General features: G+C 45.2%; 1 protein-coding gene across 3 annotated transcripts in view; it reads right to left on the reverse strand.

Moving 5' to 3' along the window:
* Nucleotides 1-26077, reverse strand: part of E2F3 (E2F transcription factor 3) — a 42131-nt gene extending 16054 nt beyond the window's left edge. For 2 of the 3 annotated variants that reach the window (XM_038129221.1, XM_038129220.1), the window contains exon 1: nucleotides 25504-26077. In XM_038129221.1, coding sequence (XP_037985149.1) covers nucleotides 25504-25836 — 333 coding nt within the window. In that variant the 5' untranslated portion in view covers nucleotides 25837-26077. Of the gene's footprint in view, nucleotides 1-24967; nucleotides 25303-25503 lie in introns of those variants that run through there. The other variant, XM_038129222.1, reaches the window with a different exon arrangement.
* Between the last annotated feature and the right edge of the window lie 368 nt (nucleotides 26078-26445).

The following is a 26445-nucleotide window of genomic DNA, read 5'->3' on the forward strand; positions in this document are numbered from 1 at the left end:
AAGGACAAAAGTTGATCTCATAATGAGAACAAAAGTAACTTGGGACAAAGCCTGCTGAGATGGGGACAGAAGATAAAAACTTATTCCAAAAAGACAATGGGATGAGGAGCTGAAAAGAAACTCCAGTTTATGGTTGACTGGGGTGGAAAAACAGGGAGATTGGAAAGCACGGCACAAGCACAGCAAGGAATAAATTGTTTATATTAAGTGATAGCTGACGGTGAATTAAGCAGCAAGGTAGAGAAATGTGTCTTAGGCCTGAGCTGTGGGTGTCTCAGAGCTAGGAGTAAGATGGGCAAGTTAAGCAAGGGACGATGACTAAGCCTGGCGTAGTCTCTAGAAGATACTACAATTGCTAGGGGCAGATAAAATGGCAGCTTTTCTGTATGTCACCACAAGGCTGATATTACTGGGGAGGGGATGCAAGCCTTTCCAGCGAGCACAGATAAATTTTGACTGCAGCAAGGAAGCCATAGCAGAGGTTCTTTACCAATCCCCACACACTTTGCACAGGCTTTCTTCCACATTTTCTAAATTAAGCAGTCACTTAAAAATACAATTTAAAAGCTGATGTTCTGGAAGCATGAACTCTAGAAAACTGTTCCAGAGGTTAGGAGCTGCAGAGAAGAAAGCAAATATATTACATGAAACTGGAGCTTGATGAGGAAGAAATACAGGAGAGGAAGCAAAGGAAAAAAGACACTTTGGGGTGAATGCAGAGAAATATTCATGCACTAAGGAAATGTCCCCACTGAATGAAGGGATACAGGCTGAGCATTTAGAACACACTCAAAAGAACAAACCCAGGTATGTGGAGAGCTGTGAGTGTCTGCCAGAGGGCTGCACCCAGCTGAGGGCACGGCAAACATCTGGGAAGACTGGAAAATAGGGAGAGGTGCAGAGAGGAAAGCAGTGGAGCTCTCAGTAAGGAAGGGGCTCAGCTCTGCTGGTCAACTCACAAGCAAAGAAATACCCAAGGTCAGCAAAAAGATGCAAGAGGAGCTTCAGAGTTTTTGCCTTCAAATTCCTACTGACAACTAATTTCTATACCCCCTCCCTCATTTCTCAGCAGAAACAAATTTGCAGTTCAAGCTCCTGGAAGGGAGAGGGATTTCCATCTTCCATGAAGAAATATTTACCCCAGTGGTCCACACACAGATACCAGTAATTTGTACCATACTACCCTTGGTTTCAGTAGTTAACTCTGACAGTATAAAACATTTAAGAGGTTTCAGGAAAGAATAAGAAAATAGAGAAATAACTGAGAATTAAACTATGTGCACATAAAAGACAACAAAGCATGTCCTTAAAAGGAAAGTTCTGTAAGTTCTCTCAGGTCTTCCCAAAGTATTACCTCCCTATGGAAAGCAGGCAGTCCCATACAGAGGAACAAGAGGAACAAGACCAGGAATGGCACTTTTAATTAAAACATGACCTCAAAATTCTGTTTTACTTATAGCCATTCATAAGACTGAAGTAAAAGAACACAAAAATATATATAAAAATAGTGCCTTGAAAACTGAATACATTGTAAAATCAACACAAGGTAGAAATAAATAATTCCAGGAATCTGAAATAATAGCTACTTATTCATCAGAACAAGCAGCTTGTACTTGATGTAAAATTTAAAGAATCCTTTTAAAGCAAATGAAAACAGTTTACAGAAATCATCCTGATCATTCTAATCCAACACAAAAGCCTGAAATTGTCTTCTTATAAAACAGCAATTGTATATAAAAAAGGACTAAAAAGTACTTTCTATTATAGCAATTTCTGTTTCCTAAACCATCAGCTTCTTTTTCAGCTTATTATGGTTTTGACTGAGGGAAAGTCTTCTCTAGATCTTATACTGAAATTATTAATTCAGCTACAGTCAAATTGTTTGTTTTTAATGTAGATGAATATTAAAAGAAAGCCCCTTTTATATGTCCTAATTTTGTTTATAATTCAATAAGAGTCACGTCACAATTACCAAATTAAGTGACATTCTCATCACATGCAGCCCCTCCCCATTAGGTATTTGACACTGAGGGCTGGAGGCTGATATGTTACTCTGGTGAAGTTTCTTTCAAGGCCTAATCAAACCATCCTATTTCTACTGATTTTCCATTTTCATGATTCCCTCAGAAGAATCCAAGAGTCAAGGAAGCCATGAACTGTAAGCACTTATAGATGAAACCACACAACTTTTATTTAGCTCCAAAAAGTTAAAATGTGGGTGGCCAACTTTCAGTGGCAAATTCTTGTTTGAAAGTGGGACCCAAGCCAGAGGAACTGAGCAGCGGCTTTCCCTTCTCAGGATGAATGTGCAGGAAGAAGCAATGCAAGTGCCATGAGTGCCTCCCAGTTGTTGCTGCAGAGCATCCCACAAAGCCATTTCTAACACCCACAGAAAGGAATACTTTCTGTGGAAAGCTTTCAGGCACACTCAGCACTCCCGTGTTAGCGGCGCTGCGCATCAGTGCCACCCCAATGAGGCACTTCACACTCCCATCTCCAGCCTGGCTGAACAGAACATTTTCAACTGCTTTTAAATGAAACGCAATGGCCCAAACCAAATCAAGAAAGTACTGAAATGTAGCAATGAAAAACGGTGGTTTCTCCCTACACCTGCACAGCAGGTCGTTTTTTACTGAAGCAGGATTATAACCTTAATGTACTAATTACCTTTGATTTTCATCCTGATCTCTCCTGTGACCTGGCCTGCCCTCTGGTCAGATTATCTCACAGTCACCAACGCTAACATAATTCTGACACCAAGGTAGGTGGACAACCCTGTTTGACATCACTCCATTTCAGGCTCATGGGTCTACTGGAATGCCATGGGATCAGCCCCACACCCCACCAAACCTGCACTCAGAATAGCAGCCAGTGGCAAAACGTGCAGCTTATCTTGTTTTCCTACTCTGCTGCAGTACTTCATATTTTCTCTGCACTAAAAGAGGAAGGACATTACAACGGTTGTGCAAGACATAAACCAAAGCACAAGCCACGTTTCTGGCCTCAAACCAAGAGAATTACACCTATGCTGCATAGGAAATGAATCATCTGAGATCTTTCTTATTGCAATTTTTCCACCAAATACGAAACAATTACTTCTTACTGGAAGCAATGGCTTTGCACTGTACTAAGGTTGAAAGCTCCAGTTACCACTTCATGTTGAAATACGAAAAGTTGTTTTCAGGAAACTGCACCCAGTTTTCATCTCAACTGCTAAACTGCCCAAGGTGAGGAGCGCCTTCATCTCTGGCCAGTCCTGAAACACCTCCGTGCAACCCCTTGATGCCAACAGCTGCAGGGGCTGAGCTGCACCTGCTTGGTTAAGGTGGAAGCTGTGGAGACAAAATTTCCAGAAAATGTAATGACTAACACCCAATGCTCACACGCAGGAGCGCGGCCAGACTAACCAGCATCTGGGGTGTGGAATCCTGACCACAGATTTTTGGGGGTGTGTCTGGATGCAGCAAGATCATTTCCATCCTGGGAAGCATGGCTTGGGCCTTGGTGGTCAGGCTGGACACGTCACTAGCAGATCCTAACGCCATCCTACAAACTGGTGTCAAAGCTACCAGCCCATTTGCCCACCCCATTCCCAAAGACACCACCTCAGCAAGGCTGCAGCCTCCAGAGCAGAGCTCGGGGACTTTCAGTTGCGGTTCACATCAGTGATTTCTCACTGTGCACATCCTTTGAAGAAAACAAGATTGTCACAGAGCAGGCCTGATGCTGAAATTGCAAACTCATGGCAAGCAGATGGGGGGCGGGGGGGAACACGATGGGACACAAACACAAAGGGGACAGGATGTGACAGCAGACCAGCCATGTAAGAGACTTCTTGGTGTAATTTCTTTGCATTGCATTTATATGTAACAGTTCCACCAACATCAGTCCACTTTTTATGCTACCCACTGAGATCAAAGTAAGCCAAATAAGGAAGTGATAGTTCAATTCACATGGTGTATGGTAGGGCACAACATCTCAGTGTGGCTTCAGAGCTGCTTACAGTGTTTCAGGCCTTCAGGAGACTTTCAGCCTCCTGAATAGCAAAGCTAAAGTTGAACTGGACCAAGGGAAAGAAATCTTTCCTATCATTTTACAGTTGATCCCAAAGAAAAAACATTGCAAAGCAAATCAGTCTCAAAATACATCCTAGACATATTTTTTCTTTTGTATTTAAGGATTATTTTTTATTTTAAATGTCCTTAACTTCAAAATAAGATTGCAATTGGATTTTTTTCACTGAGTGGCTTCTACTCTATGTGTGGAAATTAGCACAGCTACTTAGAAAAGAAAAACTTTCAAACACTGTCAGTTGTCTGCCAAATTGTCTATTAAACAAACAAGCCCTGAGATTGGGGGAGGAAGGACACTTAGAGCTGGAGAATATAATAGGATGAACTTCCTGGTAGGAAATTCCAGTAAATGCCACGGAGCATTAGATAAACAGGCTAAAAATTAGCACCATTCCAAGCACATATATTGACATAGGAATAGGTGTTATTCCTCACTTACAAAACATGCAGAATATAGCGATAAACCTCTCTAGGAGGATGTAATTATTAAGAGTGCATACATACAAAGTGAAAAGTGAGGAGAAAGAAGAGCACTTACAAAGCCACACCAGTGCTATCGCAGTGTAGGTGCTCTGTAATGGTGCAAGATTGGACTTGCTTTACAAAGTTCGCTCACTAAACTGCCTGCTTAAGCCACAGCATCTTGAGCTTTGTTTTCCTTGGATACAGGATACCTACAAGAGAGGACGACTGTGGAATTTCACAAATGAAATTTCTGGAGTGCAAGTTTTCGTGTCTACACGTGTCTGCGGTTTGCGATGTCCCACCCTGGCACCCCAAACCTTTCTGTATTCCATACAAAATACCTACACCAAGTTACACCACAGCAGTGCTATGGAACTGCTTCACTTCACTCACTGAGAGGTGATTCACAGGGAACCAACAAACTTGTACATTCTTTCAAAAATTAATAACGCCAAGGATACATATGTAAACACTTCAGAAAGTATAGAGAACTACAAACTAGAGGTAACAAGTTTTAAAAACTCAGGTGCACATGAGCATTACTGTGGGGTATTTGCATCACCAAAGCAGGTGAATCCTTCCTTAAAAATGGTCAACACCAATCCTGACTCCATATTTTTAATTCACTGCCTGAGGTACAATGGCTCTTAGATCTATCTACTTTTTCAATAAATGTAATTAGTAATGAGAAATCAAATCTTAAGTAGCAAAACATTTTATTCTGAAGTACTTTCTTAACCTAGTTCCACCCAAGTATAAAAGCATACAGCAGGATTCCCCAAAAGTAATAAATGGACTTTGAATCCATTTAGGGTGATAAAAATATTATCTAGTTTCCAAAGGTCACTGTGAAAGTTGACAAAAAACATTCAGAAGTCCCAGGTAACATGCAATGATTTGCATTTACAGAATCAGACAATGAGAAATAACGTGAGCATTCTCATCATAGCATTTACCGTAACACAGGATAGTTCTGTAGATGATGTAAATGGTGAGTGTTAGTTCACTTTAAGGGAGTCTCAACATTGTTCAAACAGATTAAGCCTGATAAGTTATCCTTGCACCTATAGGTAACCATAATGCTGACTTTGATAAATTGATCTCTTGTGCATTCTCAAGTTAATTAAGTACCATTTAAAAAATTAAATTACCAGCATTATATTAAAAAAAAATCCTCACATAACCTTGATGAAGTTAACACAATAACATCTTCCACATACCAAACCTCAGAGTAACAAAAATAAATAAAAAGTGCCCAAGAAACAGGAAAACACGGTTTACATATCCAAAAGCAGCTATTCCCAAAAGCAGTCAGAATGGAGGCTCCACATTAGCAGAAAGTCACAGAAACAGATAAAAGATTATAAGAGAGCAAGGGCAATAATCACAGACAGCTGGGCCCTAAAGACCCCAGTTATGGCTGACAGCCTCCTCCACCCTAGACCTGGAGCTGGTACTGCCATCAGAAGGCTTCTCTTCACAGCACATTTCTTTGACTACAAACTAAACTTGGTTTTCACCTAGCCTGCATTGCCTAACTCTAGAAACTGATGACTTCCTCCCTCCCGACATGAAGGTAGGCAGCTGCTGCATTTACTTTTATTGCACAGGTCAGTTTGGCAACAGTTTACAAGGCTGAAATGGCACAGAGATAGCCGAGTTCCTGATGCTTCAAATGCTGTGTATTGTCACAAAGAACAACTAATCCACTGAGCTTTCACTGTGATGCACATTCTACCTTGGCAGTATTTTATCAATCCATCAGCCACACCATGGAGCAGAACAACCTGAGTGTGCTGGCAAAATGACAACAAACTGATTTCAAACAGGAAGCTTTACTTATTGCCATTGACAGAGAGGGAATAAAAAGAAGACAAGATGGCAGCAGACCTTAAGTGAAGTGAATGAGTATTGGTAGACTAAATAATTTTCTTTTTCACATTTAGGAAAACTCTGTCATGCACAGGACAATGTAAACCAACTGATATGACAGCCTAATTTACAAGACAACAACCAAAACAGATGGTTTTCCAGGGAGTCACAGGTAATGAATTTCTAGGGGAAAAGACATTAAAGTTGCTGCTTTTTCTCAGATTATATAGGATATTTTCAAAAAGTATCGCTTTTGGCTTTGGTAAAGCATAACATCTTCGGTCATACAGTCAAACAAGGACTTTAACCTCTGCGAAAACTGGCCCACACCAGACACAATCTGTCCCTTCTACTTTGTCTTCTTTACAATGTATTTCCTAAAGTGAACACCTTGAGATGACTTCTCCAGAAAAATTAGTAGCACTCTGAAGTCTCAAATTTTAAAATGAAGTGAATTTGCATTTTTCTTTCTAATCTACACTTTGATGAAAGAAAAGAATCTGACTTTCTAATATCACCTCCTACGTATCACAGACCCTAGCTGCTGTGCTATTGTAGCCAAGGATAAGAATGCAATTTTAGAATCTTTGTTATGAAAATGAAATGAACAAGCACCTGTCAGAAAGTACCATAAACACAGTTGCTCCTACCAAAAAGCAAGTAGAAGGATTTGCTAACCTCAAGGCTGTTCAGAGTTGAAATTACAGAGCACAGCTCTACAGAGAAATTACAGCCAAACAGTCATTGTGTCAAAACTGGAAGGCATAAACTCATTATTTTCCCCTCACTTAAAAAAATCTAATTCCCACTTTGAATTTGCATTGTTTAAGCTTTCAATATTAAATTAGCCATGTGCTCAAGTTCAACAACTTAAGAAGTCCTTTAACATCAGAATCATCTCAGGGAGTGGCTGAGGTGGGAAAGCACCTCTGGAGATCATCTAGTCCACCTGCCACTGCTCAAAGAGAAGGCAACTAGAACAGGATGCTCAGGGCTGTATTCAGTTGGGTTTTTAATATGGCCAGTGAATGCAACTCCACAGCCTAAGGGACCTGTTCCAGCATACCTCTGCTGTATAGTCTTCTGTTTAAATGGACTTTCTTCATTACAATTTTTGCCCATTGCCTTGTATCCTGTCACTGGCCACCACTGAGTATAGCCTGGCTCCATTTCCTTCACTCTCTCCCACCATGTGTTTAAACACCTCCAGGCTCAACAGTTCCAGCTCTCTCAGCCTCTTCTTACTATATGAGATTCTCTGAGGCTTTAACCACCCTCATAGCCCCTCAGTGGACCTGCTCCAGTATGTCCATGTCCTCTCACAATGGGGAGCCCAGAACTGGACCCAGCACGTCAGCTGTGTCTCACCAGGGTTGAGCGGAGGGAAAGGATCTTCTCACTCTGCAAGTTTGTCCTAGCCCATGCTGGTACCTGGAATTATTCTTCTGCAGAGGCAGGACTTTGCACTTCTTTTGCTGAACTTCATGAGGTTCCTGTCAGCCCCTTCCTCAAGCCTGTCAAAGTCCCTTTGGACAGCAGTGCAACCATCAGCTGTATCAACTACCACCCCCAATTCTGTATCTCTTTACCAGTCAAGTCGCTCCTTAATATTAATTTCATAAGCAAAATATTGCTTAAGTTGCACTGAAGGGCATTTTCTTCAGACCTCAAATAATTCATGCTGCCCTGTTTAACAGCATCTTCTAATTTCAAGATCTTTCCCTTACAAATACTAGCACTGAATCACATCACGTTATTTCAGGTATCAGTCATACCAAAACTGTTGAGTGAGGTAAAAGTGTCCCCACCCTTATTCATTTTTTGTACATTCCAGGATTCAAGCCTCAGTGCCACTGCCTCTCAGCATTGTGCTGGAAGCTGGTGTGCAGTTGCTTGTCCACCACAGACTTCTCAGAAGTGCTGCTTTCCAGGATACAGGCCCCCTTTCATAAGGCATGCCTTGCATTCCCTGTGCTCTGGCATACAACTTTGCCTTTCGCCGTACTAAAGACACAGTGTGTCTGAATGTGCCTACAGAGGAAGTCGTGAGAGCTCCATTATCATCTCCTATTCTGCTGGCAATTACTATCAGTAACAGTTTTTCTGTTTACTTCTGCGACAACGATGAAAGCACTCCATAGTATTGGGATTAGTGAAAAGACTCACTGGAATCAATCAAAAGAACCCTTTTCCTTCCACTTGGCCAATTTTTAAACCTATTTCACATTGACAGTTCCTTTTGTTAATCAAAATGCCTTACAAAATTAAATGTATTTTCTATCAGCCTCATTCACATGCCGGACAGCTGTACCTTTGTTAACTTCTAGCTTTCAGCAGGAGAAGAAGGGTGAAGGTAGGAAGAGCTGGCTGTGGGATACTGCGGGTAAACATTTTTGGAAATACCACAGGCACTCTTTGCAGTGCTGTATACAGAAGAACTCCATCCTCATAATTGCACACTACCTTAAAGCCCTACAGAAAGGTTTATTTCAAGACTATTGGCCATCCCAAGTATTCTGGAAGTTTTACAGGCACTGGCACAAGGCTGGAAGAGTAGAATGTTAGCAGAGGAATAAAAGAGACAAGACCTGGATTGAAAGCAGAAATTTGTGCATCTATTCACGAGCTTTAACTTCCATTGATTGTAGCCTAAAGTTCTGAAAAAGTCCACCTGGCTTCTTGTACTGTGGCCTTCCCCCTCTTTCTGCTACCTGTCCTGCTGTATAACCATGCAGCTATTAGAACTATCCCACAGGCAATGGACAGCTAAATGGGATTTTCCAGAAGCCTGGGGAAGTCTTCCAGTGGAATCTAGCACTAAAATATCACCTATTAAAGGCTGCACTAAAAATTCCTTTCTTTAAATAACTTTGAAGAGAGAAGAAATCTATCTACTCAGTTCAGGCGCATGGACTCCTCTCCAAACATACCTTAATCTGTTCAGAAGATAAATGACCATATGGTTTAATTGTGCCTTCTTCAGAGAAGCCACAACTTTCTCTCTTATGATCAGTACACCTTGATCCTTTTCATTTTCAAATGCAGTCCCACTTATGAGTCATCTTTCCCTCCTCTCACACACACTTTTCAGTCTCTCCCCTTAATCCTTTTCCTCTTGTTTTAGTAAAAGCTGTAGGTAGGCTGAACTAAAATAGCAAGTTTCACAACTGGACATGAGACATCCTTAAATTTAGATCAAATAAGCCCTTCAAAAGTACACGAGAGCTTTCCATCCAGACAGATTTATAAAAGCTACATATAATTATGGAAAGGAATAGGAATAAAAATAGCCTGTGGACGATGCCCTCTCTCAACAATATATGGATAGAAGGAGGACAGCCTTGTTCTCTCAGAAGCTGAAGAAAAGGTAACTTGAGGCAGCTGTGGGAAGCTCCCACCAGCCTGTAGGCTTGCTAAAATCCTTAAGCATGATAGATTCCCACACAAACCCTCATTTTCTACACTAATTGTTTTCCCAACCCTAATTCCAAACTATAATCAAACTGTAAAGCTAAGATTACCCTAGAAAACTTGACTACATCTCACTGAGACTGCAAGTTCTTATCCAAGCTAAAGCAAAGACAGTATTGAACGAAACCTGCTTTGCCAGTCATTGGTTTGTCTTGGAAGTCTAAAATTCAAGAAAACACAAAAACCTGTTGTCTTGCCTTGACATCCATAACTCCTACCCTTTCAACAGGCGCCTGCTGATGATAGCAGCAAGAGTCATCTTACTCCCGAATTTCCTCCCACGCTTTGCACTGGCAAGGAGCCCTCACGCACTCTGTCCTGACTTGGAACGAGTTCTGCAGCCTGGTCCTACGCTTTCCACTGCAAACTGGAAATTTCGTGTCCACTTCAGGTAAATACATTTTATTGAATTAAATGCAAGAAAGTAAATATGGCAGAGTTACAGCGCTCCTTGTGTAAAACATTGACTTCCAAGATAAACAGGAGTGCTACACAGCTTTTGCATACTGCTATCCTGCAAGCATTTCAATGCACAATGGTGCTAAAGAAATTGGGAGAAAGATGGAAACTTTGGCAGCTGCTGAGGGGAGAAATGAGGCTACTGGCAGTGGGCAGCATGTGTAAGGATTGAGAGATAAACACATCAGACCTTTCGTTTTTGCAAGTAATCAATAACAAAATAGTTATGTTTGAAAACAGACAACAGGTTAAAGTGAAACTCTTATTTCACAGCCCTGTGAATTACAGGCTGTCTCCAGAGTTACTTCTGCACTAGCTGAGTTTGTAGCGGAGGTTTACTTACCATAACAATGATACACCTTCTTTTAAGCCAAAGCTGAAATTCAGCAGTATATTCTGGTCACAAAGGCAGAATTCTGCTGTAGCATGGAATAAACAGGGCCCTGGATGCTCTCGCTGCCACACAGGCTGGCTCCACCTCGCCATTCAAGGGGCAGAAAGGAGACTTTGCTATGAGTGCAGTCATGAAACTCAACCTTCCTTGGCCAACTCTGCATGTGACTGGTATTCCTTACCACCCATCTGACCAGAAGACCCATGAGCCTTCCCACCTTCATAAGCTACACAACACAAGGCCCTCAGCTGTGGCTGCTGCGGTTGTTGACTGTAAAAGCCATCCCAGTTGCTATCTCCAAGGATTCTGTGATCTTTCATGCAAGACCACAACTCCTTTACTTTCACCTATTAACAATCAGTCACATTAAAGCCCTGTTTAGAGCTGTACCTGTCAGACTGTACCTGCCAGAGCAGCACAGCCAGCCTTTCCATTGGAGGTATACCCTGATAGCAGTGATTGCCGAGGTCTCCAGTATTGCAAGCTCACTACATACATAACTTCTAGGCACAAATTACATTTTTATCTTCACCTACTTCAGTGTCAGCCATCAGACTGTAATTAAATTACACGTAGCCTGGGAGCCTCGGTCAGGGACTGGAAGACAAGCACATGAGGCATGGTGCAAATGGCACTGAGCAGATTCCCAGTTTAAGCAAATATGGCTTTCCTCCATGAACTGAGGATGTTTTCAGCCAGTTACTCCTCCATGTGCTCACAAACCAGCTATACTGCCCCCAAGCACTTCAAAGCTGGAGGTGTGGAGAGCGTGCGAGCTCCCTCCAGCCCTTGGGCGCTGCTGGCCAGGCTGTGGCAGCTGCACGCCCTCGGTAACCCAAGCAGAGAGTAGTGGCACAAAATCTGCCTATTTCTTTGCACAGCCATCTCTTAAGGTTTCGCTCTGCACAGCTCCACTGGCTTCTAGGAGATGCTGAGGTCACACACCCAGCGAGGCTCCTGGTCTGCTGCCACTCCAAGCAAGCGTCCCATGCATGGGGAGAGGGCACGGCCAGGGGCAGCCTCTGCTGGCCACCTCCACCCTAACCCTGCGGCCAGCTGGGCCAGGGAGCTCCTTGTGCTGAAAACTAATCACTCAGCCAGTGTTAGCTTTCAGCTGGAGCACTCCCCAGTCTGACAAACACAGAGAGGTACGAAGGCAGGCGCCAAAGCAGGGAGGGAGGGAGGGCAGCATGACCTTATTTGTGTCATGGCACCAATTTGGATTGTGGCTGCAAGTTGACTCTGAAACCACATCCCCAAAGGGTCTCCCAGCATGGTTCCAGGAAATCCCCTCTGTCACAGGAAGAGCTTCTAGTAGCATAGACCTGGTTCCCAAATCATCCTTTCCTTCCTATCCCCTGAGGCAATTAAGGCTACTCTGCCTATGAGAGGATTACATTTCATTTCCAAGAACGTGTAGATAGGAAACAGCAGGATATTTTAGCGTCCAAGACAGACAACCATTCTCGTGCTGCTGAACTGAATGAATACAGCATGCTGGTGTAGGGCACAATGGTGAGGACCAATAGGAAGACTTCTATCCCTCAAAAACCTCCTGCAGAAACCCATCACGACTGAATCACTTTGCATTTCAATCCCTGCATGAAGCTAGCGACCACCTGAAGGAACTTGACATGGTATTTAATCCTCTTCTCCATGTTACTGTCTTCAGAAATACCCAACAGTTTACCAAGCAGCACAACTGCTTAACAGCATTTAAAATGCTGAAAGCAAGTCTTATCATATCTACCCTAAAAGAGTATCCTCAAAGTGTAACAAGGAAACTGGAACCATCAGTTAGTAATATTATCGCTCTTCCCTCACAACAGAAAACAAGGAGAAAAAAGCTAATCAAATACTACCACCTTTCTTCCCCTCTGCTATTGCTTCTCCTAACATTGACCACATTTGTGGTTTAATGCAGGGAGACAAACTTCCTATAAGCTGTGTTGTTATGGTTCCAGATTTCCACTGTGGTTCAGCTGTATCACAGCTCTGGAAAGGCAAACTGGCACGTGCTCAAACCGCCACCTTCCCTTGTTAGGGTGAAAAAATTCCATATTGTGATTCTAAAAGGTTCTTTAGCTAAACCGCCTTGCTGGCCTGTCTTCTAAGATTAAAGACCTTTAGAATGAACTTAAGAAAACACTTTGTTGAAATTGATAGTCTGGATAAAAAAGCTTAGTGAAAACACCAATGCAATTTCATCACGCTACAGGAGATGCATGTAGCCAGTTAAAATGTACCTTCCCATTGAGACAATACTTCTAATTCTAGGTTCTGGCTGGGAAGATCATTGCACCTGCTCCATGCTGGGGCTCATGACCACAAGCTTTGAGTGCCATGGAGAGGCACTCAAACACGAGGCAGAGCAACGAGGACAAAAAGCATCATTTCTCAGGGAGAGGTGAAGTACTTGTAGAAGGCATTCGGCATCACTCTGCAGCAGAAGGAACAATACATTTTCATATAATTTGATCAACACTAACCAAAGAGACTGGGCTAAATCTGGACAAAGAATCTGACATCAGTTTTCCAGGAGGAAAGCAAACCTTCCAGGACCATTTCAGGCAGACAGGCAATTCCTAATCTTCTAGGCATGCCACACTTGCATTTTCAGTGGGAAAGCTGGTGTAGCTCTGGTGAGCAAGTACATTTGCTGGGATCTTTATGCCACCCCTCTTACACCATTGCGCTATTATACAAAGTTCCAGATCTGTTGGCTTTTTCCATTTCAACAAAGTATTGCCATCCAACAAGTCAATAAGGCAAGCTCAAGTATCTGATGTTTTCACTAGATATACTATAGCACCTCACAGATGCCTCAAGATTTCTCCCTGCAAGGTCTGAAGGCAGGGAGCCCCCTTCTCTGCTGCTGGTTGAACAGTCTGGGACCTGCTCTCCACATGCTGAGGCAACTGAACTTTTTAAACAGCTGGGAAAGCCACATTTCTCTGCTTGAAATGAAGTACTTCCAACAGCTATAATCCCTGTCCAGTACAACTGGTGCTGCTTCCACACGTTGGAAGTAAGGAAGCGGCTTGAAACTGGCATTGAGGCCATCAAAAGAGTGAAAGGGTAGTCAAAAAAGCCCCAAAAGTGCATAAATCTTAAAGGGAAAAGAAAAAGACTGAAATTCTGATCGTTTCTTACTGAAAACATAATGGTAATTCTTGATTCACTTCAAAACAGAAAGACCTGATTTTGGCCTTAGAGAAAGGAGTCCATCTTAGTCTCTGCATTGCAGAGGAGAACAATCACATTTTTGCTTGCTCTGACTTATCGCTAAATTGATTATTCTCCAGGACTAGGAAAGAGGGAGAAAGGAGGCAGATTGTAATCATCTGTATAAAATTCTTTTAGGTGAAGGAAGTGAATGCATCTTACTTTTCCTAGCAACCCTCTTCCCTAATTCTGAAGCATATAAATCACACTAAGCATACTATTTTGAACATATGGCTCTGAATAAGGGGGATTTGCCTCCTTTTCTCTTTTTTTTTTTCCTCCTCTAAATTAAATACGCCAGTCTCTGGAATTCCCTACACATTCCCTGTCACAGCAAAAGGGGTTTCTGTCCCCCTAAAATACAAATACCACCAAAGAAATTCCTTTGTAACTACTAACTTAATTCTGCCCACAGAAGGCTGTACCTAAGTTTAATATCTAGCCAACTGCACACAACCTGTTCACTACTGTTGCATTCACTTCCCACATATTCAGCAAACACGACGCCACCAAGACGAGAATAGGGAAGGACTTCAGTGCGCCAAGACCAGCAGCAACATGAAGAGCATCTTTAGAGATGAACAGGTCATAACAACGCTGGAGGCTGCCAAATGATCTTGCATCTTTCTTTGCCATCTCTCTTGTAAACACCTACAAACCACATGGCTCCAAGTACAGAAACTCATGGGATATGTTTTTATTTTGCCCTTTGCTTTTCCACGCACAAGATACCCCACATTGCACGATGTGGGCTTCGAATGCTCCCCTGCCTTTCTGCAGAGCAGCTGAAGTGGAGGGCCAATGGGAAGGATGCCGCTAATCCCTAGATTTGGAAGAGGCTTTCAACAGGCACCCTGCAGGAAGGGGGAAACACCCCCTGAAGTTCCTCATTCCCCTGCCTGCAATCCAAGAAGGCAGCTGGTGACACTGCGTGGAAGACGATCACAGAGAAGTTTGCCAGTAGGAACAACAGGGTAACGAGGATGCCAAAAGCCAACGGTCTGCATTTTTCTTTATTTTTGGTAAGCAAAAATAAAACCAAGCAACACAAATGTGACTAGCAATAGAAATCAGGAAGGAAATGTAAATGATTTTATAGAAAGCGTGAATCAAAGTCATACCAAAAGCCACCTGAATGTTTCTCTATCATAGGCAATTTCTCACGTTCTTTTATGTCATCTTTGCAGTGTCAGTTTTTGAGAGAACAATTCTCAGCTCAGCACGACAGAACAGTAATACCAATGGGCATGCAGAACATTAGCATGTTATAAATAAACTGCTAATTTGAGGTGGGAAAAATCATCAAGGCAAGCTCTTATGATTAAGAATCAGAGAAAGAAAATGAGCAATTTGCTTATGCTCTAGGGACACTGTATTTTACAAAAAAAAAAAAAAGCCTGAGGAAAAGAAAGAATAAACCCAGTGAAATACCCACGGCTGAGACAAAGAAACCAGTGAAAATGCTATTATAATTTTTAAAGCACTCCCTGCACCCACCTCAAGTAGTAAGTTGTCTTTTTTACTGGCTGAAAGAATTTTGTGCTTAAGGGTACTACAGCCGGGTTGTGAAGTTTCAGCTTCCTCTCACCCGACTTGCAGTTTTACATAACTCCCCAGAGACACTTTTTGGTCACAGATACCACGCAACTAAAAGCAAAAAAAATCCCAAAAAACCAAAAAAACAACCCACCCAAAAAAAAAATACAGCGCAGAAGAGGTGCAGAAGCAATTATATACAGCAATTCAGAGCTGGGTTACTTAGAGCCACTCCAGAAAACTCTTACCATGAAAAGTGAAACTTTATTCTGCTGAGCTGACAGCCAGGATTATTCGTGCCTGCGATAGCCCTGATCACCACCCGCCGTCTGCCCCGTGCGGGGTTCCCTTCCCACCCTGTCCCCAAGTCTGCAAGGACAGATAACACCCCGCCACGGCATGGCTGCCACCTCGGGTATTATTTCTGTCCTGCTCCAGCATTGTCACTCTGTCCCAGCATGACACTTACCAAGCATTGCTATAAAAATTTCTGCGAATATCTATGTTTTCCATGAGCGGAGATAATGGCCTCATTGCAATAGCCTTGATAAAAGCTCCAACAAGACAGCTTTCAGATATCACCACACAAAAGCCTTCTGTGAGAGCTGTAACCAACATCAATTCCCGCTATGCGAAGACATTAGACAAAGTGTGAACTAGCTTACTGTATGGGGACAAAAAACCGACTGTCAATGTGTGGGACCAACGCTGTCTAAAAACACAACGCTGGTAAGGCAAAATAGCACCAGCATATATACATGGTAATTGCCATTTAATTCCAGAATTAACAGCTCAAGAAAACAAGTACTGAAGGCCCTATTAGGTTACTAGCATTGCTCAAGACATTATAATTCCATATAATTCTATTTCTAGTGTCCCTGGTAGGAAAATGACTTTAAAGACAGCAGATGTTAAAAAACACTCAAGCAGAAGGTGAAGGAAAGCCCAGTTTCCATTACAGAAGCACTCAGAGAATGCAGCAAACCCTTCAGATCTGCTCCTTAGAGCATGCATTTTCCTACAGAATCATGGAATAGCTTGGGTTGAAAGAGATCTTTAAAGGTCATCTAGTCCAACCCCCCTGCAATGAGCACTGACATCTAACTGGATCAGGTTGCTCAGAGCCCCATCTAACCCAGCCTTGAATGTTTCCAGGAATGGGTACCTATCACCTGTCTGAGCAACCTGTTCCAATGTTTCATTAGCCCTTCTGTAAAAACTGTCTTATATTTACTCTAAATCCACATTCTTTTAGTTTAAAACCATTACCCATTAATAACCATTTAATAACCCATATGGAACAGACCCATAAGATCACGGAGTCCAACTCCTGGCCCTGCAGAGGACGGCCCTGATAATCACACTATGTGCCCGACAGCATTGTCCAAAGGCTTCTTGAACTCTGCCAGGCTTGGGGCTGTGACCACTGCCCTGGGAAGCCTGTTCCAGTGCCCAACCACCCTCTGGGTGAAGACCATTTCCCTAATACCCAGCCTAAGCCATGGTAGACAACCTGGGACACACAAATCACCATTCCACCTATGGTACAAGGTGAAACCTTCTCTGTGCATCATTTTGTACTTTTTACATACTTATGTGCTTACATTCGGGTAGTACCCGAAAAGTCAGAAGCCTGTTGTCGATCTCATATATTGATGGACTGCACCAATATAATTAATTGCTGAGCCAAGAAATAAGGTTTTTACTTCCAGACCTGAAATTTACCAGATGACACCTCCTAAACTGAAGGTCTAGGAAGGAGAGAGGCAAACAAGTCTACATGCCAATTTGTTTCTGAAAAACATTTTAAAGGCAAACTTGAAAGCTAAGTTTTTAGACAGCCTAGTACACACACCCCATGGAGAAGTATTTCACTCTAAAATTACATCTGTACTTTAAAACGTGTAAAAAATATAAAATCCTACAGTGCATATTCAGTGGCTTGCAAAAAAAAAAAAAACAAGTATCTGTTACTGCACTCTAATTTTAGTATGATTTTATAACTAACGGGTAGAACCAAAATTAAGACGAAGTTATATTCAGAGAGAACTAGCAGAGTGGACCAATGAGCCTGACATGACATATAGGAATTAGACTTGTGCAGTGCATGGTGTGCACCATTGAGTCCTAAACCAGAGACCTTTAATGTCACCTTAATTAACAAGGAAGGAAGTTTGCCAATGAGTTCCTTCACCCGCCCCCCTCTTCTAGCACTAAGTTATGCAATATGCAACAACCTTTGAACCAACAGCTGTACAACAAGCAAAAAAAACCAAACCAGAATAGCATGGCTAAGATGAGAATGTCTTTCAAGAAGTTCATTAATGAAAATTACTTTTAGAATCTATGCATACATAAACAGCAGACATACCACAACTCAGGGCAGGAATGCTGGAGCTGAAGCAGCAAAGGCTAAGCAAACATCTCTTGCTGTCCAGATGCCCAATACAACTTATTTTACCAAAAATAGTTCTTTACGTGTTTTCTAAAAGTTTTCACAGATTTTTGCAAAACATCTAGTGGCTCGCAAAGTCTATGTGACAAGATTGTAAAATTTCATTGTAAAAATAAAGAAATTAAAGCCAAAATAATAGCAGCCTCGCTTTTAACAGTGATTTGTCCATATAAAGCTCCAGATTCCAGGGACTCAACACCTGCAATACTGCAAGCGTGCATCACAGGAAACACCCCACATCTTCTGAAAAATCAGGTTCTAGACCCTTGAAGCGAGGCACCTGAATATGCCACCAGCCATTGTGGCATATTGGCCATTACATAATGGACACTTCTGGGCCTAAATGCAGCCACATACAAGTTGGAAGAATCTTGAAAGTAGCTGGAGGTGATCAAATTAAGTCTCCTACTCAAAGAAAGCAATGAAACGGAATACTGGTTTTACTTTCAGAGACAGGAATAAAGAAAAGCAGTATTTGCCCACATAACAGCACACTCACAGAAGAGATGCTGGCTGATTCTGAGAAGGTGATCTTTAATGCCCCACTTTGTCTTCCTAGCTTAGTCCTAGGCCAAAGAGCTTGGACACAAAACACCTCAGAGCTGCAGGGTATGCATGTGCAGCAGTGCCAGAGTTAGCATGTTAGTTTTCACACTGTCACAGGTCAGGTCAACAACTGCCCACGTTCATAAAGTGGGACAGGAGACTCGTGACACACGCCATTAACCTTAAGCAAGCTCAGTTTGCAAACAGCTACCAGCACACTTGCTATGCATTCATGTAAGTATAAAAGGGATGCTAAAACCCATGAAGCAGTACTCTCTAACCACACAACAGAGGCCATTTTCATTAAGCTCTGGCTTAATCAACACCTAGTCAAGCTCCTGCCTTCTCCCTTTACAGGGCTTGCAGATGCAAATATTTACCACAGGCTATGTTGAGCTCACAAGGCATTAACAACTCCATGAATGCCACTAGATCCAGCAAATAGCAGCAGCATCCAAGCAGACAGAATAGTACTTCAAGAGACACCCATGCAAGGCATAGCACTTCCAAGTGTGGTTTTGGACCAACTTACTTGAGGAAAACAGAAGTTAAATAGTTCCTTTTTAAAGATGTGATATATTGGGCAATTTTGCCAAGCCCGTCTTCAAACAGAACTGAAATTGAAACAGAATCCAAATACCTCACCAGCAGCACCTCCAGCACAGCAGCAGCCCCATCCCAGAGGCACGGGCAGCCTCCCTCCCACTGCACACCATTTCTCCCAGGGAACACGATGGGGGTTTCTTCTCCCCAGAATTACTGTTTTGTGCACAACTCTGGTCTTGAAAAATAATGCAGGAAGTGATTAACTCTGTCAGCCAAAACAAAAGCCTGAAGTCCAACTTAGTCATTTGTAAGGATGAGAGCTACCTCCATATATATACCTCCATAGACACACTCAGGGCTGCCAGCTGCAAATGGGATTATTTGCAGAGACTATAGAACCTGGAGATTTAGTTACTCTAAGACCTTTCCATCTGCTGAAGCCCCACACTGGGCTGGATCTTCGTTACCACCACTGGTGCAAGAAACACACTGGAACTGAAGTCAGAGTCTCCAACCCATCCTTAGCAGGCAGTTCCCCCACAAACCAGGACTAAAGCCTGAGCCACCTTCCCACCCCTGCACACCAGCAGCAGGACCAGCCCTGCCACCAGAGCCACGGCCATCAGCCAAGCAGGCACCTTCAGAAGTGAAGCCCAGAAGATACCATACTTGAAGCTACCAAGAAAAGCTCTTGTCTTCATTTCATCAATCTCATTCTTAATGCTCAGGAGGGATGGGCTGAATTTCCCTTCCACAGCCACACCAGGCCTACTGGCCTGCACAGGACTGGGCTCCAAAGAGGAATGGTGCTAGTTCACTTTCCTTTTTGCATCTCATAATGAGCTATTCCCACAGCAGCCAAGCCTACTCATCCCCTCTGTCCCACATCTCCCACTCCCCTCCCCAGGGCCAGGTTAAGACATCATGAAACTAGTTGGGTCTGAAAGGGTCTCTGCAGAGTGAGTTTACCACATGTTCAAAACACCTTTCAAAGCTGACAGTCCACATAAGTTTCACAAGTAAAAACTCACAATTACAGAAGACACACTTGTTTTCACACCCATGTGGTTCCTTGACAAAAGGACACCTTTAGCTTCACATTAATGGCTTTCATTTCAGGAGAAATGAATTGTCTGACACTCTTCAGAATGGAAGACATCTGAGGATATAAGATAATTTATCATAAACTGTGCAGAAAAACACATATCAGAAAATCATTTTTCCCTACCACAATATCTAGGATCACCCAAGAACACTATAGACAGCAAGTTCAAGCTGAAAAAATAAACAAAAAGCAAGGCAAGAAACAAAGAAAATAGTTTATTCCTTTCATACAAAATAGCTAAATCATTGCTAGAACTTGTTGCTACCTAAGGTCAGAAATACAGCTAGATTCAAACAGGGATCACAAAAATCATCAGCCACTGGAAGCTATAAAACCCACTGTAACCCCTGACCAAGAAAGTGCTCTCTTGAAGCAAGAAGGGCTTTCCTGTGCAAGTCTCCCTCCCTGTGTTCTTTCCTGAAACACTTGCCACAGTCATAGTCAGAGAAGTAGTGGGGAAACCCTTCATCTTGCAAAATATACAGCTGTTCCTGAATTCTAAGATTATTCTCCTTGTAAATGCTTGCACATACTCACAGATAAGCACACAGTAAAAATTAACAGAACAGCACCAACACACCTGGAATAAAATGAGGGGAAACAAAATGCCTGTATTTGCTCAACCAGGTGGAGCATCCGCTACAGAAGAATAAACAGGACATAACGTGACTCCTACCCAGATTTTGGTAAGCAGACTAGTGGTGCAAGGAAAATACACTCACAGAAAGAACAATAAGACCAACATGATAAAACGGAGGCTTGCTGGGATAATTTAACACCTCTGCACCACTGGATGGGCAAGTTCCTGTCTCCTTCCTCCTCACTCACCCCATCTTGGGCCCAAGATGCCTGCCAGACCTAGTGCTCAGACCCAGCTCTTCTACCTTGTTAAAACAGAAAAAAAAACAATCTGTCAGCACAGCCAGATGCTCCCCAGGCCCAGTGGTTGGGGAAGAACCCTGTCTGGCCATAGGCAGAGCAAAGGACATGATACAGAGGAGACAGTGAGGGACAAGCAAGCCTACTCCTTCCAGCAACAGTAAAGCCTTTGAGCAGCTCAGCTGTTCATGGAACCCTGCCAAAAGCCCTTATCATCCTGGGGCTACCATACTCAGGAGCTCTGGTGCAGATGGAGCCACACCAGCACAGCTGGACTCTGCATGAGGATAGCGAAGCCATCAGCAAGCTACAGCCTATTCCTGTAGGGTTTTATTAGGATGCCCACTTTTCACAAGATGTTTGTCAGCGTGGTTAAGGCAATCATGATTTATACTTCTTTGAACTCGCCTCAGACAGCTGCACCCAAAGGACCACGTGGCACCTCCCAGGGCTCAGAAACAGTTGCTGGAGAAGAGGGATTTGAACCAAAGAAAATCCCTTAAACGCTAGTCAAAAAGCAAAGGTCCCAGACTCATCCTAACATTCATCCTACTGACACGAAACATCAGGCAAAGAAAACAGGTCTGAATATGAAAACACCTGTGTCTTCATATACAAACATTTTCTTTGCTGCAAAATAAAGAAAAGCTACTAAGTTCACTGCCTGCTTCTTTATGTGACTTACATATTCTTCTTCCATACCCTAAATCCTTGTTGGTTTATGTCTTTTTTGGCTTGCTCCTTTACATAACACCTAGGAGAAAGACTGTGCGTTATCCCATTTTTCTCCCTTTCCAGCTGCATCTTGCTGAGAAGAAGGGAGGAAGAGGTACTTTCTAAACCACCAGAAAAATGAGAGAGGTACTAAGTATTCAGCTTGGAAATGTAAATCCTCCTGCCCCCTTCTGAAGTATGCCGAACCAGCCTCTCCACAGCTCATGTCATCTAAAGGCCACAGGAGTTCTCTAAAGATATTGTTGTTAAGAGGATTTAGCCCCTTTTAAAAAGGACTTAACATGTGGGTGGTGTCTCCATTTAAGCATTTTCTCATGGCTAAGAAAATGGCCCTCTTCTTAAAGGCTTATCTTTATAACCCAAAGACAGTAAGAAATTCTCTACTATTTGAATTAGAAACATTTTGAGCAGCTTGCTTTTACAGCAAGCCCATTTCTCAGCACAGGGTAGTGCAAATGGTAGTGACTTTCTCACACCAAGTGAGAAGGCAGCACCAGTGAGAATGCTTTTCGGGCACCTCATCCAATAATTTCTCCTGCATTCTCATGAGGATCCAAGTCGATTCACATACTCACTGACACTAAAACAGCGTGGTGTCACAACTCCTATGCCATATCCTTGGCCACTACTTTCTCTTGATGGTCCCTGGCACTTCCCAGACCTGCCATTAGCTGGTTCAACCTGCTTGCCCAGCAGAAAACCTTTATTTATTTAGGTCAGGGTTAATTTTCCATCCGGGGAAGCCTGAGATCCCAGAAGGGAAAAGGCACCAGCCCCCAGCAGGGTGCAGGAGAGCATGGGAGGATGCAGGACCACTGGCCCCTTGCCACAGCACTGACCCTGTCTCCAGAGGCTCAGGCTCTCCCAAGGGGTACAAGCCGATGGTTGAACTGCAAGGGTAAAATTCTTCATTACTGCTGGTGTTTAAGCCATAGCAGGGGTTCAGATCCACCTGGTAACACTTTCTGTTAACTCCCCAGCAATCCTGCAAAAGGCCCTCAAGTTGAAAGGGCAGGCAGGCTGGGTGACAGCCTCCCAGAGCCAGGGCTCTCCAGGGCACCAGGGCCCAGTCAGCAACCCTCAGCCACAGGAGCTGCACAGAGCAAGGAACTGGCTTGGGATGGTATGGAGACGTTTGCTTGGGACATGGAAGAGCGTGCAAATTCTCCTCAGTGTGGGGCTGGAGAGACCTGTTGTTAAGGACTAGGCCACTTTTCAAGGCTTTTCCAGTAGTGTTACACATACACAAGCACAGATATAATAACTACCAAATTCCCAAGGGGAAGCAGCTTACTTGGGCCCAAGAACCTTTTTCATTTGCTCATGCAGTTGAACAGCTCCCTGCACAGCCTAAACTATACTGCTGTACTGACTCCTTTTCAGTCATACCATAGTTTATATTTGGAAGTGATGGGTGGGCTGCCAGTGCAGTTACATCTGCAAGGCAAGAGTATTTTCATAATCCTAACCACTGCAGGTGTGCTGGCCAAATTTTAGACTAACCTCTACAGTCTTTTGCATAGCAGGGCCTTGTTTTCAGCTGGGGGTCTCAGACTCCATCCACTACTTGCAACTCAATAATCAAGAGCTAAATTTATATTGGTTCTACTTGCCTAAGCTCACTGCCTCAGCTACCCAGCGTTTTCTCACTCCTTTCACCAGTCCCCAATACTAGTTTGTCAAAAATACTCTGCTAGGAACAAAGGGCAGAACATCCTCACCTCCCACTCCCAGAAAATCCTCCATGACTTTCAAGGAAAACTACCTGGAAGCCACAGACCAGAAAGGGCCAGATAGTGTCCCTGCCAAGCAGTTTGGGGGACAGAAAGTCAAGGCAGGGCACTAGGGGGCTTCAGCCTGACTTCCCAAAAGATGGTTCTGCGGCAAACCAGCACAGCTCCAAGAAGGGCACTTGCAGGAGCACGGCTCTCGGGGCAGAGCAGGATGCACAGCCCCTTTCCTGGTGTGTGCCATGGATGGCTTATCGCCCTGGGAGGGTGCCAGCCAGCGGCTGTAGATACTGCTGGCCTGACCACTTTCTTCCTCCTCCATCCCACATCTCTCCTCAAAGTCAATATGGGGGCTGAGGGTATAAAACAAACTCATCACTTGTGTGGGGACTTCTTTGCAGGCAGAGGCCAAAATAACTTTCCCCAATTCCAAACCTTTAAGGTAGAAACAAGCCTTCCCAGGTTTTTAAGGCCAGGAGTTCTTCCCATTAAAGAGGGGAGCAGCATACAAAAAAAAAAAAAAAAAAAACCAAAAAAAAAAACACCAAAAAAACACCCAAATCATACATGAAGGACTTACAGGACCCATTAATGAGAAATTTTAGGAGTTCCTATGACATCAACATCCCTCCCACAAAGCTAAAAAAGCCGGTATAATTTTTTTCCCAGAATCATCACGTAACATATGCTCCTCTTTGCATTCACTTACCACCACCTTCTAGGAATCAACCTTCACATAGGACAGCCAAATATTTACAAAGTGGCCTGAAGTAGCCTGCTTGACACTGAGTGCTATTAGGATATGCTGAAGACCAAGAGCATCAAAAAAAACATCAATTCTCTTTCACAGAAAGATGCTTATTTTAAAAGTAAAAAATCAATAACAATAATTTTTAATAAAGCTTTGGATGGGATTTGATGAACCTTGAAACTTCCACCACTAGCTCAGCAACCAACACCTGCAGAAACCCACACAAGAGGCAGCTCATGCCATCCTCACGGGCCTCCCAGCTGCCCCCCAAAGCTCTTCCAGAAGTATTTCAGAATTACAGCACCATCCCATACCTGGACCAGCACCGACTAGATGCAGGGAAAAGGGGGGGGGGGGGAAGGGTGTTAAACCCCCTTTTGCCCTGGCAGGGGCGCACCGGGGCGAGAAGCGGGAAGGAGTTTAGCACTCCCACGCCGGCGGGCGGGGGTCGTGGAGCCCGGGGGGGCAGGTGAGCCCCTCCCGACGCCCACGACCCCCGCGCGGCGGGGATGCCCCGCGCCCTCCCCCACTATCCAACTCGGCGGAGCCCACGAGGGCCAAGCGCGCACCCGAAATCGGCGAGGACAAAGAAAACCCCACGAGTGGGGGAGGCGGAATTTTTTTTTTTTTTTTTGGGGGGGGCGTAGATTTTCAGGAGGGGGTATAAATTCTAAAGCGAGGGGAGAGGAGGGTTGGCGCTCGCCGCCGCCCCACGAGTCACTGACCTGCTGCAGGGGCATTTCGGAGAGCGGCGGGGGCCGGGGGCAGCCGGCCGGCGGTCGGGCTGTCCCAGGCCAGAGGGAGGAGGAGGAGGAGGAGGAGGAAGCGGCGTCCCCCTCCCCGCCCGCCCCGGCTCCCAGTCACAGCCGCGGCCTCCGCGCACGTGTGCCAGACGTCACCGGCGGCTCCGGGGGTGAAGCGGAGACACCGGCGGGGCACGGCCCGGCCCGGCCCCCCGCCCCGGGGCCCTTCCCCGCCGCCGGCGGCTCGCTCTTTGCACCCGTGCGGCGGGACGTGGCGGGGGATTATTATTTCCCCCCCCCCCCTTTTTTTTTTCCTTTTTTTTCCCCCTCTCCTTTTCAATGAGACCCGGCGGCGGGGGTTGGGAAGGAGGCAGGAAAGTTTATTGCAACAAAGCGCTGCCTCCGCCTTTCCTGCCCTCCCCCCGCACCCCGCCCGCCCCCCGGGTCCGGCCGGCGGCGGGATCCCCCCCCGTCCCCTTCACCCTCCCCTCGGGGACGGGGGGAAAACACAAAATTACCGGGGGGCGGCCTCCGCCTCCGGCGAGAGCGGGCTGCAGCAGCGCCGTCCTGCCGGCGGGTCCGTGGGGGGTGCAGTACAGCGAGCTGCCAGCGGGCTGGCCCCCATCCGCCGCCGGGGCAAAGGCACCGGGAGCCTGGGAAGCGGCGGCGGCAGAGGAGGAGGAGGAGGAGACAACACAGGGCGCCCCCGCCACGGCGCCGGTGCTGCGGATCTGGATGAAGGTGCCGGCGGCAAAGCGGGCCGGGAAGCCGGCGGGGGCTGCTCTGGAGTCCGTGGACGGCGCGGGCGGCGGCGCTGCTGCCGGGGCCGAAGGCTGGAGTCCCCTTCTCATCCTTCCCTCCGGGTCTGTCCCCGCAGCCGCGTCTCCTCCTCCCCCCCGTCCCTCCTCCCCCCCCGGCCTTCCTAGCTCCTTTCCTCCTCGATGCCGAGGCCCCGCACAAAATACTGGGGGCTGCGGGTGCCGGGGGGGCCCCGGCTGCAGGATGCGGGGCGCCGGGGGGGGACGGAGGCGGCGGGGCGGGCAGATGCGGCGGATGGAGCGGGGCCGCTCCCGCTGTGTGGGGCCGGCTGGAAAATGGCTCCAGGAAGCGGCGGCTGCTGACAATGAATGAAGGGAAAGGAGACGGGTTACGCGCCAAGGGCCTCCCGCGAAACTCGGATTTCCCGCCCTCTTTTCAAACTAAATTTGCATGTCCCCGCCCGCGGGGCGCGCCCCGCCCGCCTCACCGCCTCATTGGCCCCCGCCGACCTCCGCGCCGTCCAACGGGGGGACCGCCTCCCCGCCCCTCCGCCTTCCCATTGGGCCGGGCGCGGCCGCGATTTGCATTCGGCGCGGCGATTGGCTGCGGGGGCGAGGCTGGGGGATTCCCCCTGCGCGGAGCCGGGATCCCGGTTCGCCGGCTCGCTGACAGTGACAGCTGCTCCCGCACGGAGCGCCCGG

The sequence above is a fragment of the Motacilla alba genome, chromosome 2 (genome assembly GCF_015832195.1).
Source record: "Motacilla alba alba isolate MOTALB_02 chromosome 2, Motacilla_alba_V1.0_pri, whole genome shotgun sequence".
NCBI classification, from domain to species: Eukaryota; Metazoa; Chordata; class Aves; order Passeriformes; family Motacillidae; genus Motacilla; species Motacilla alba.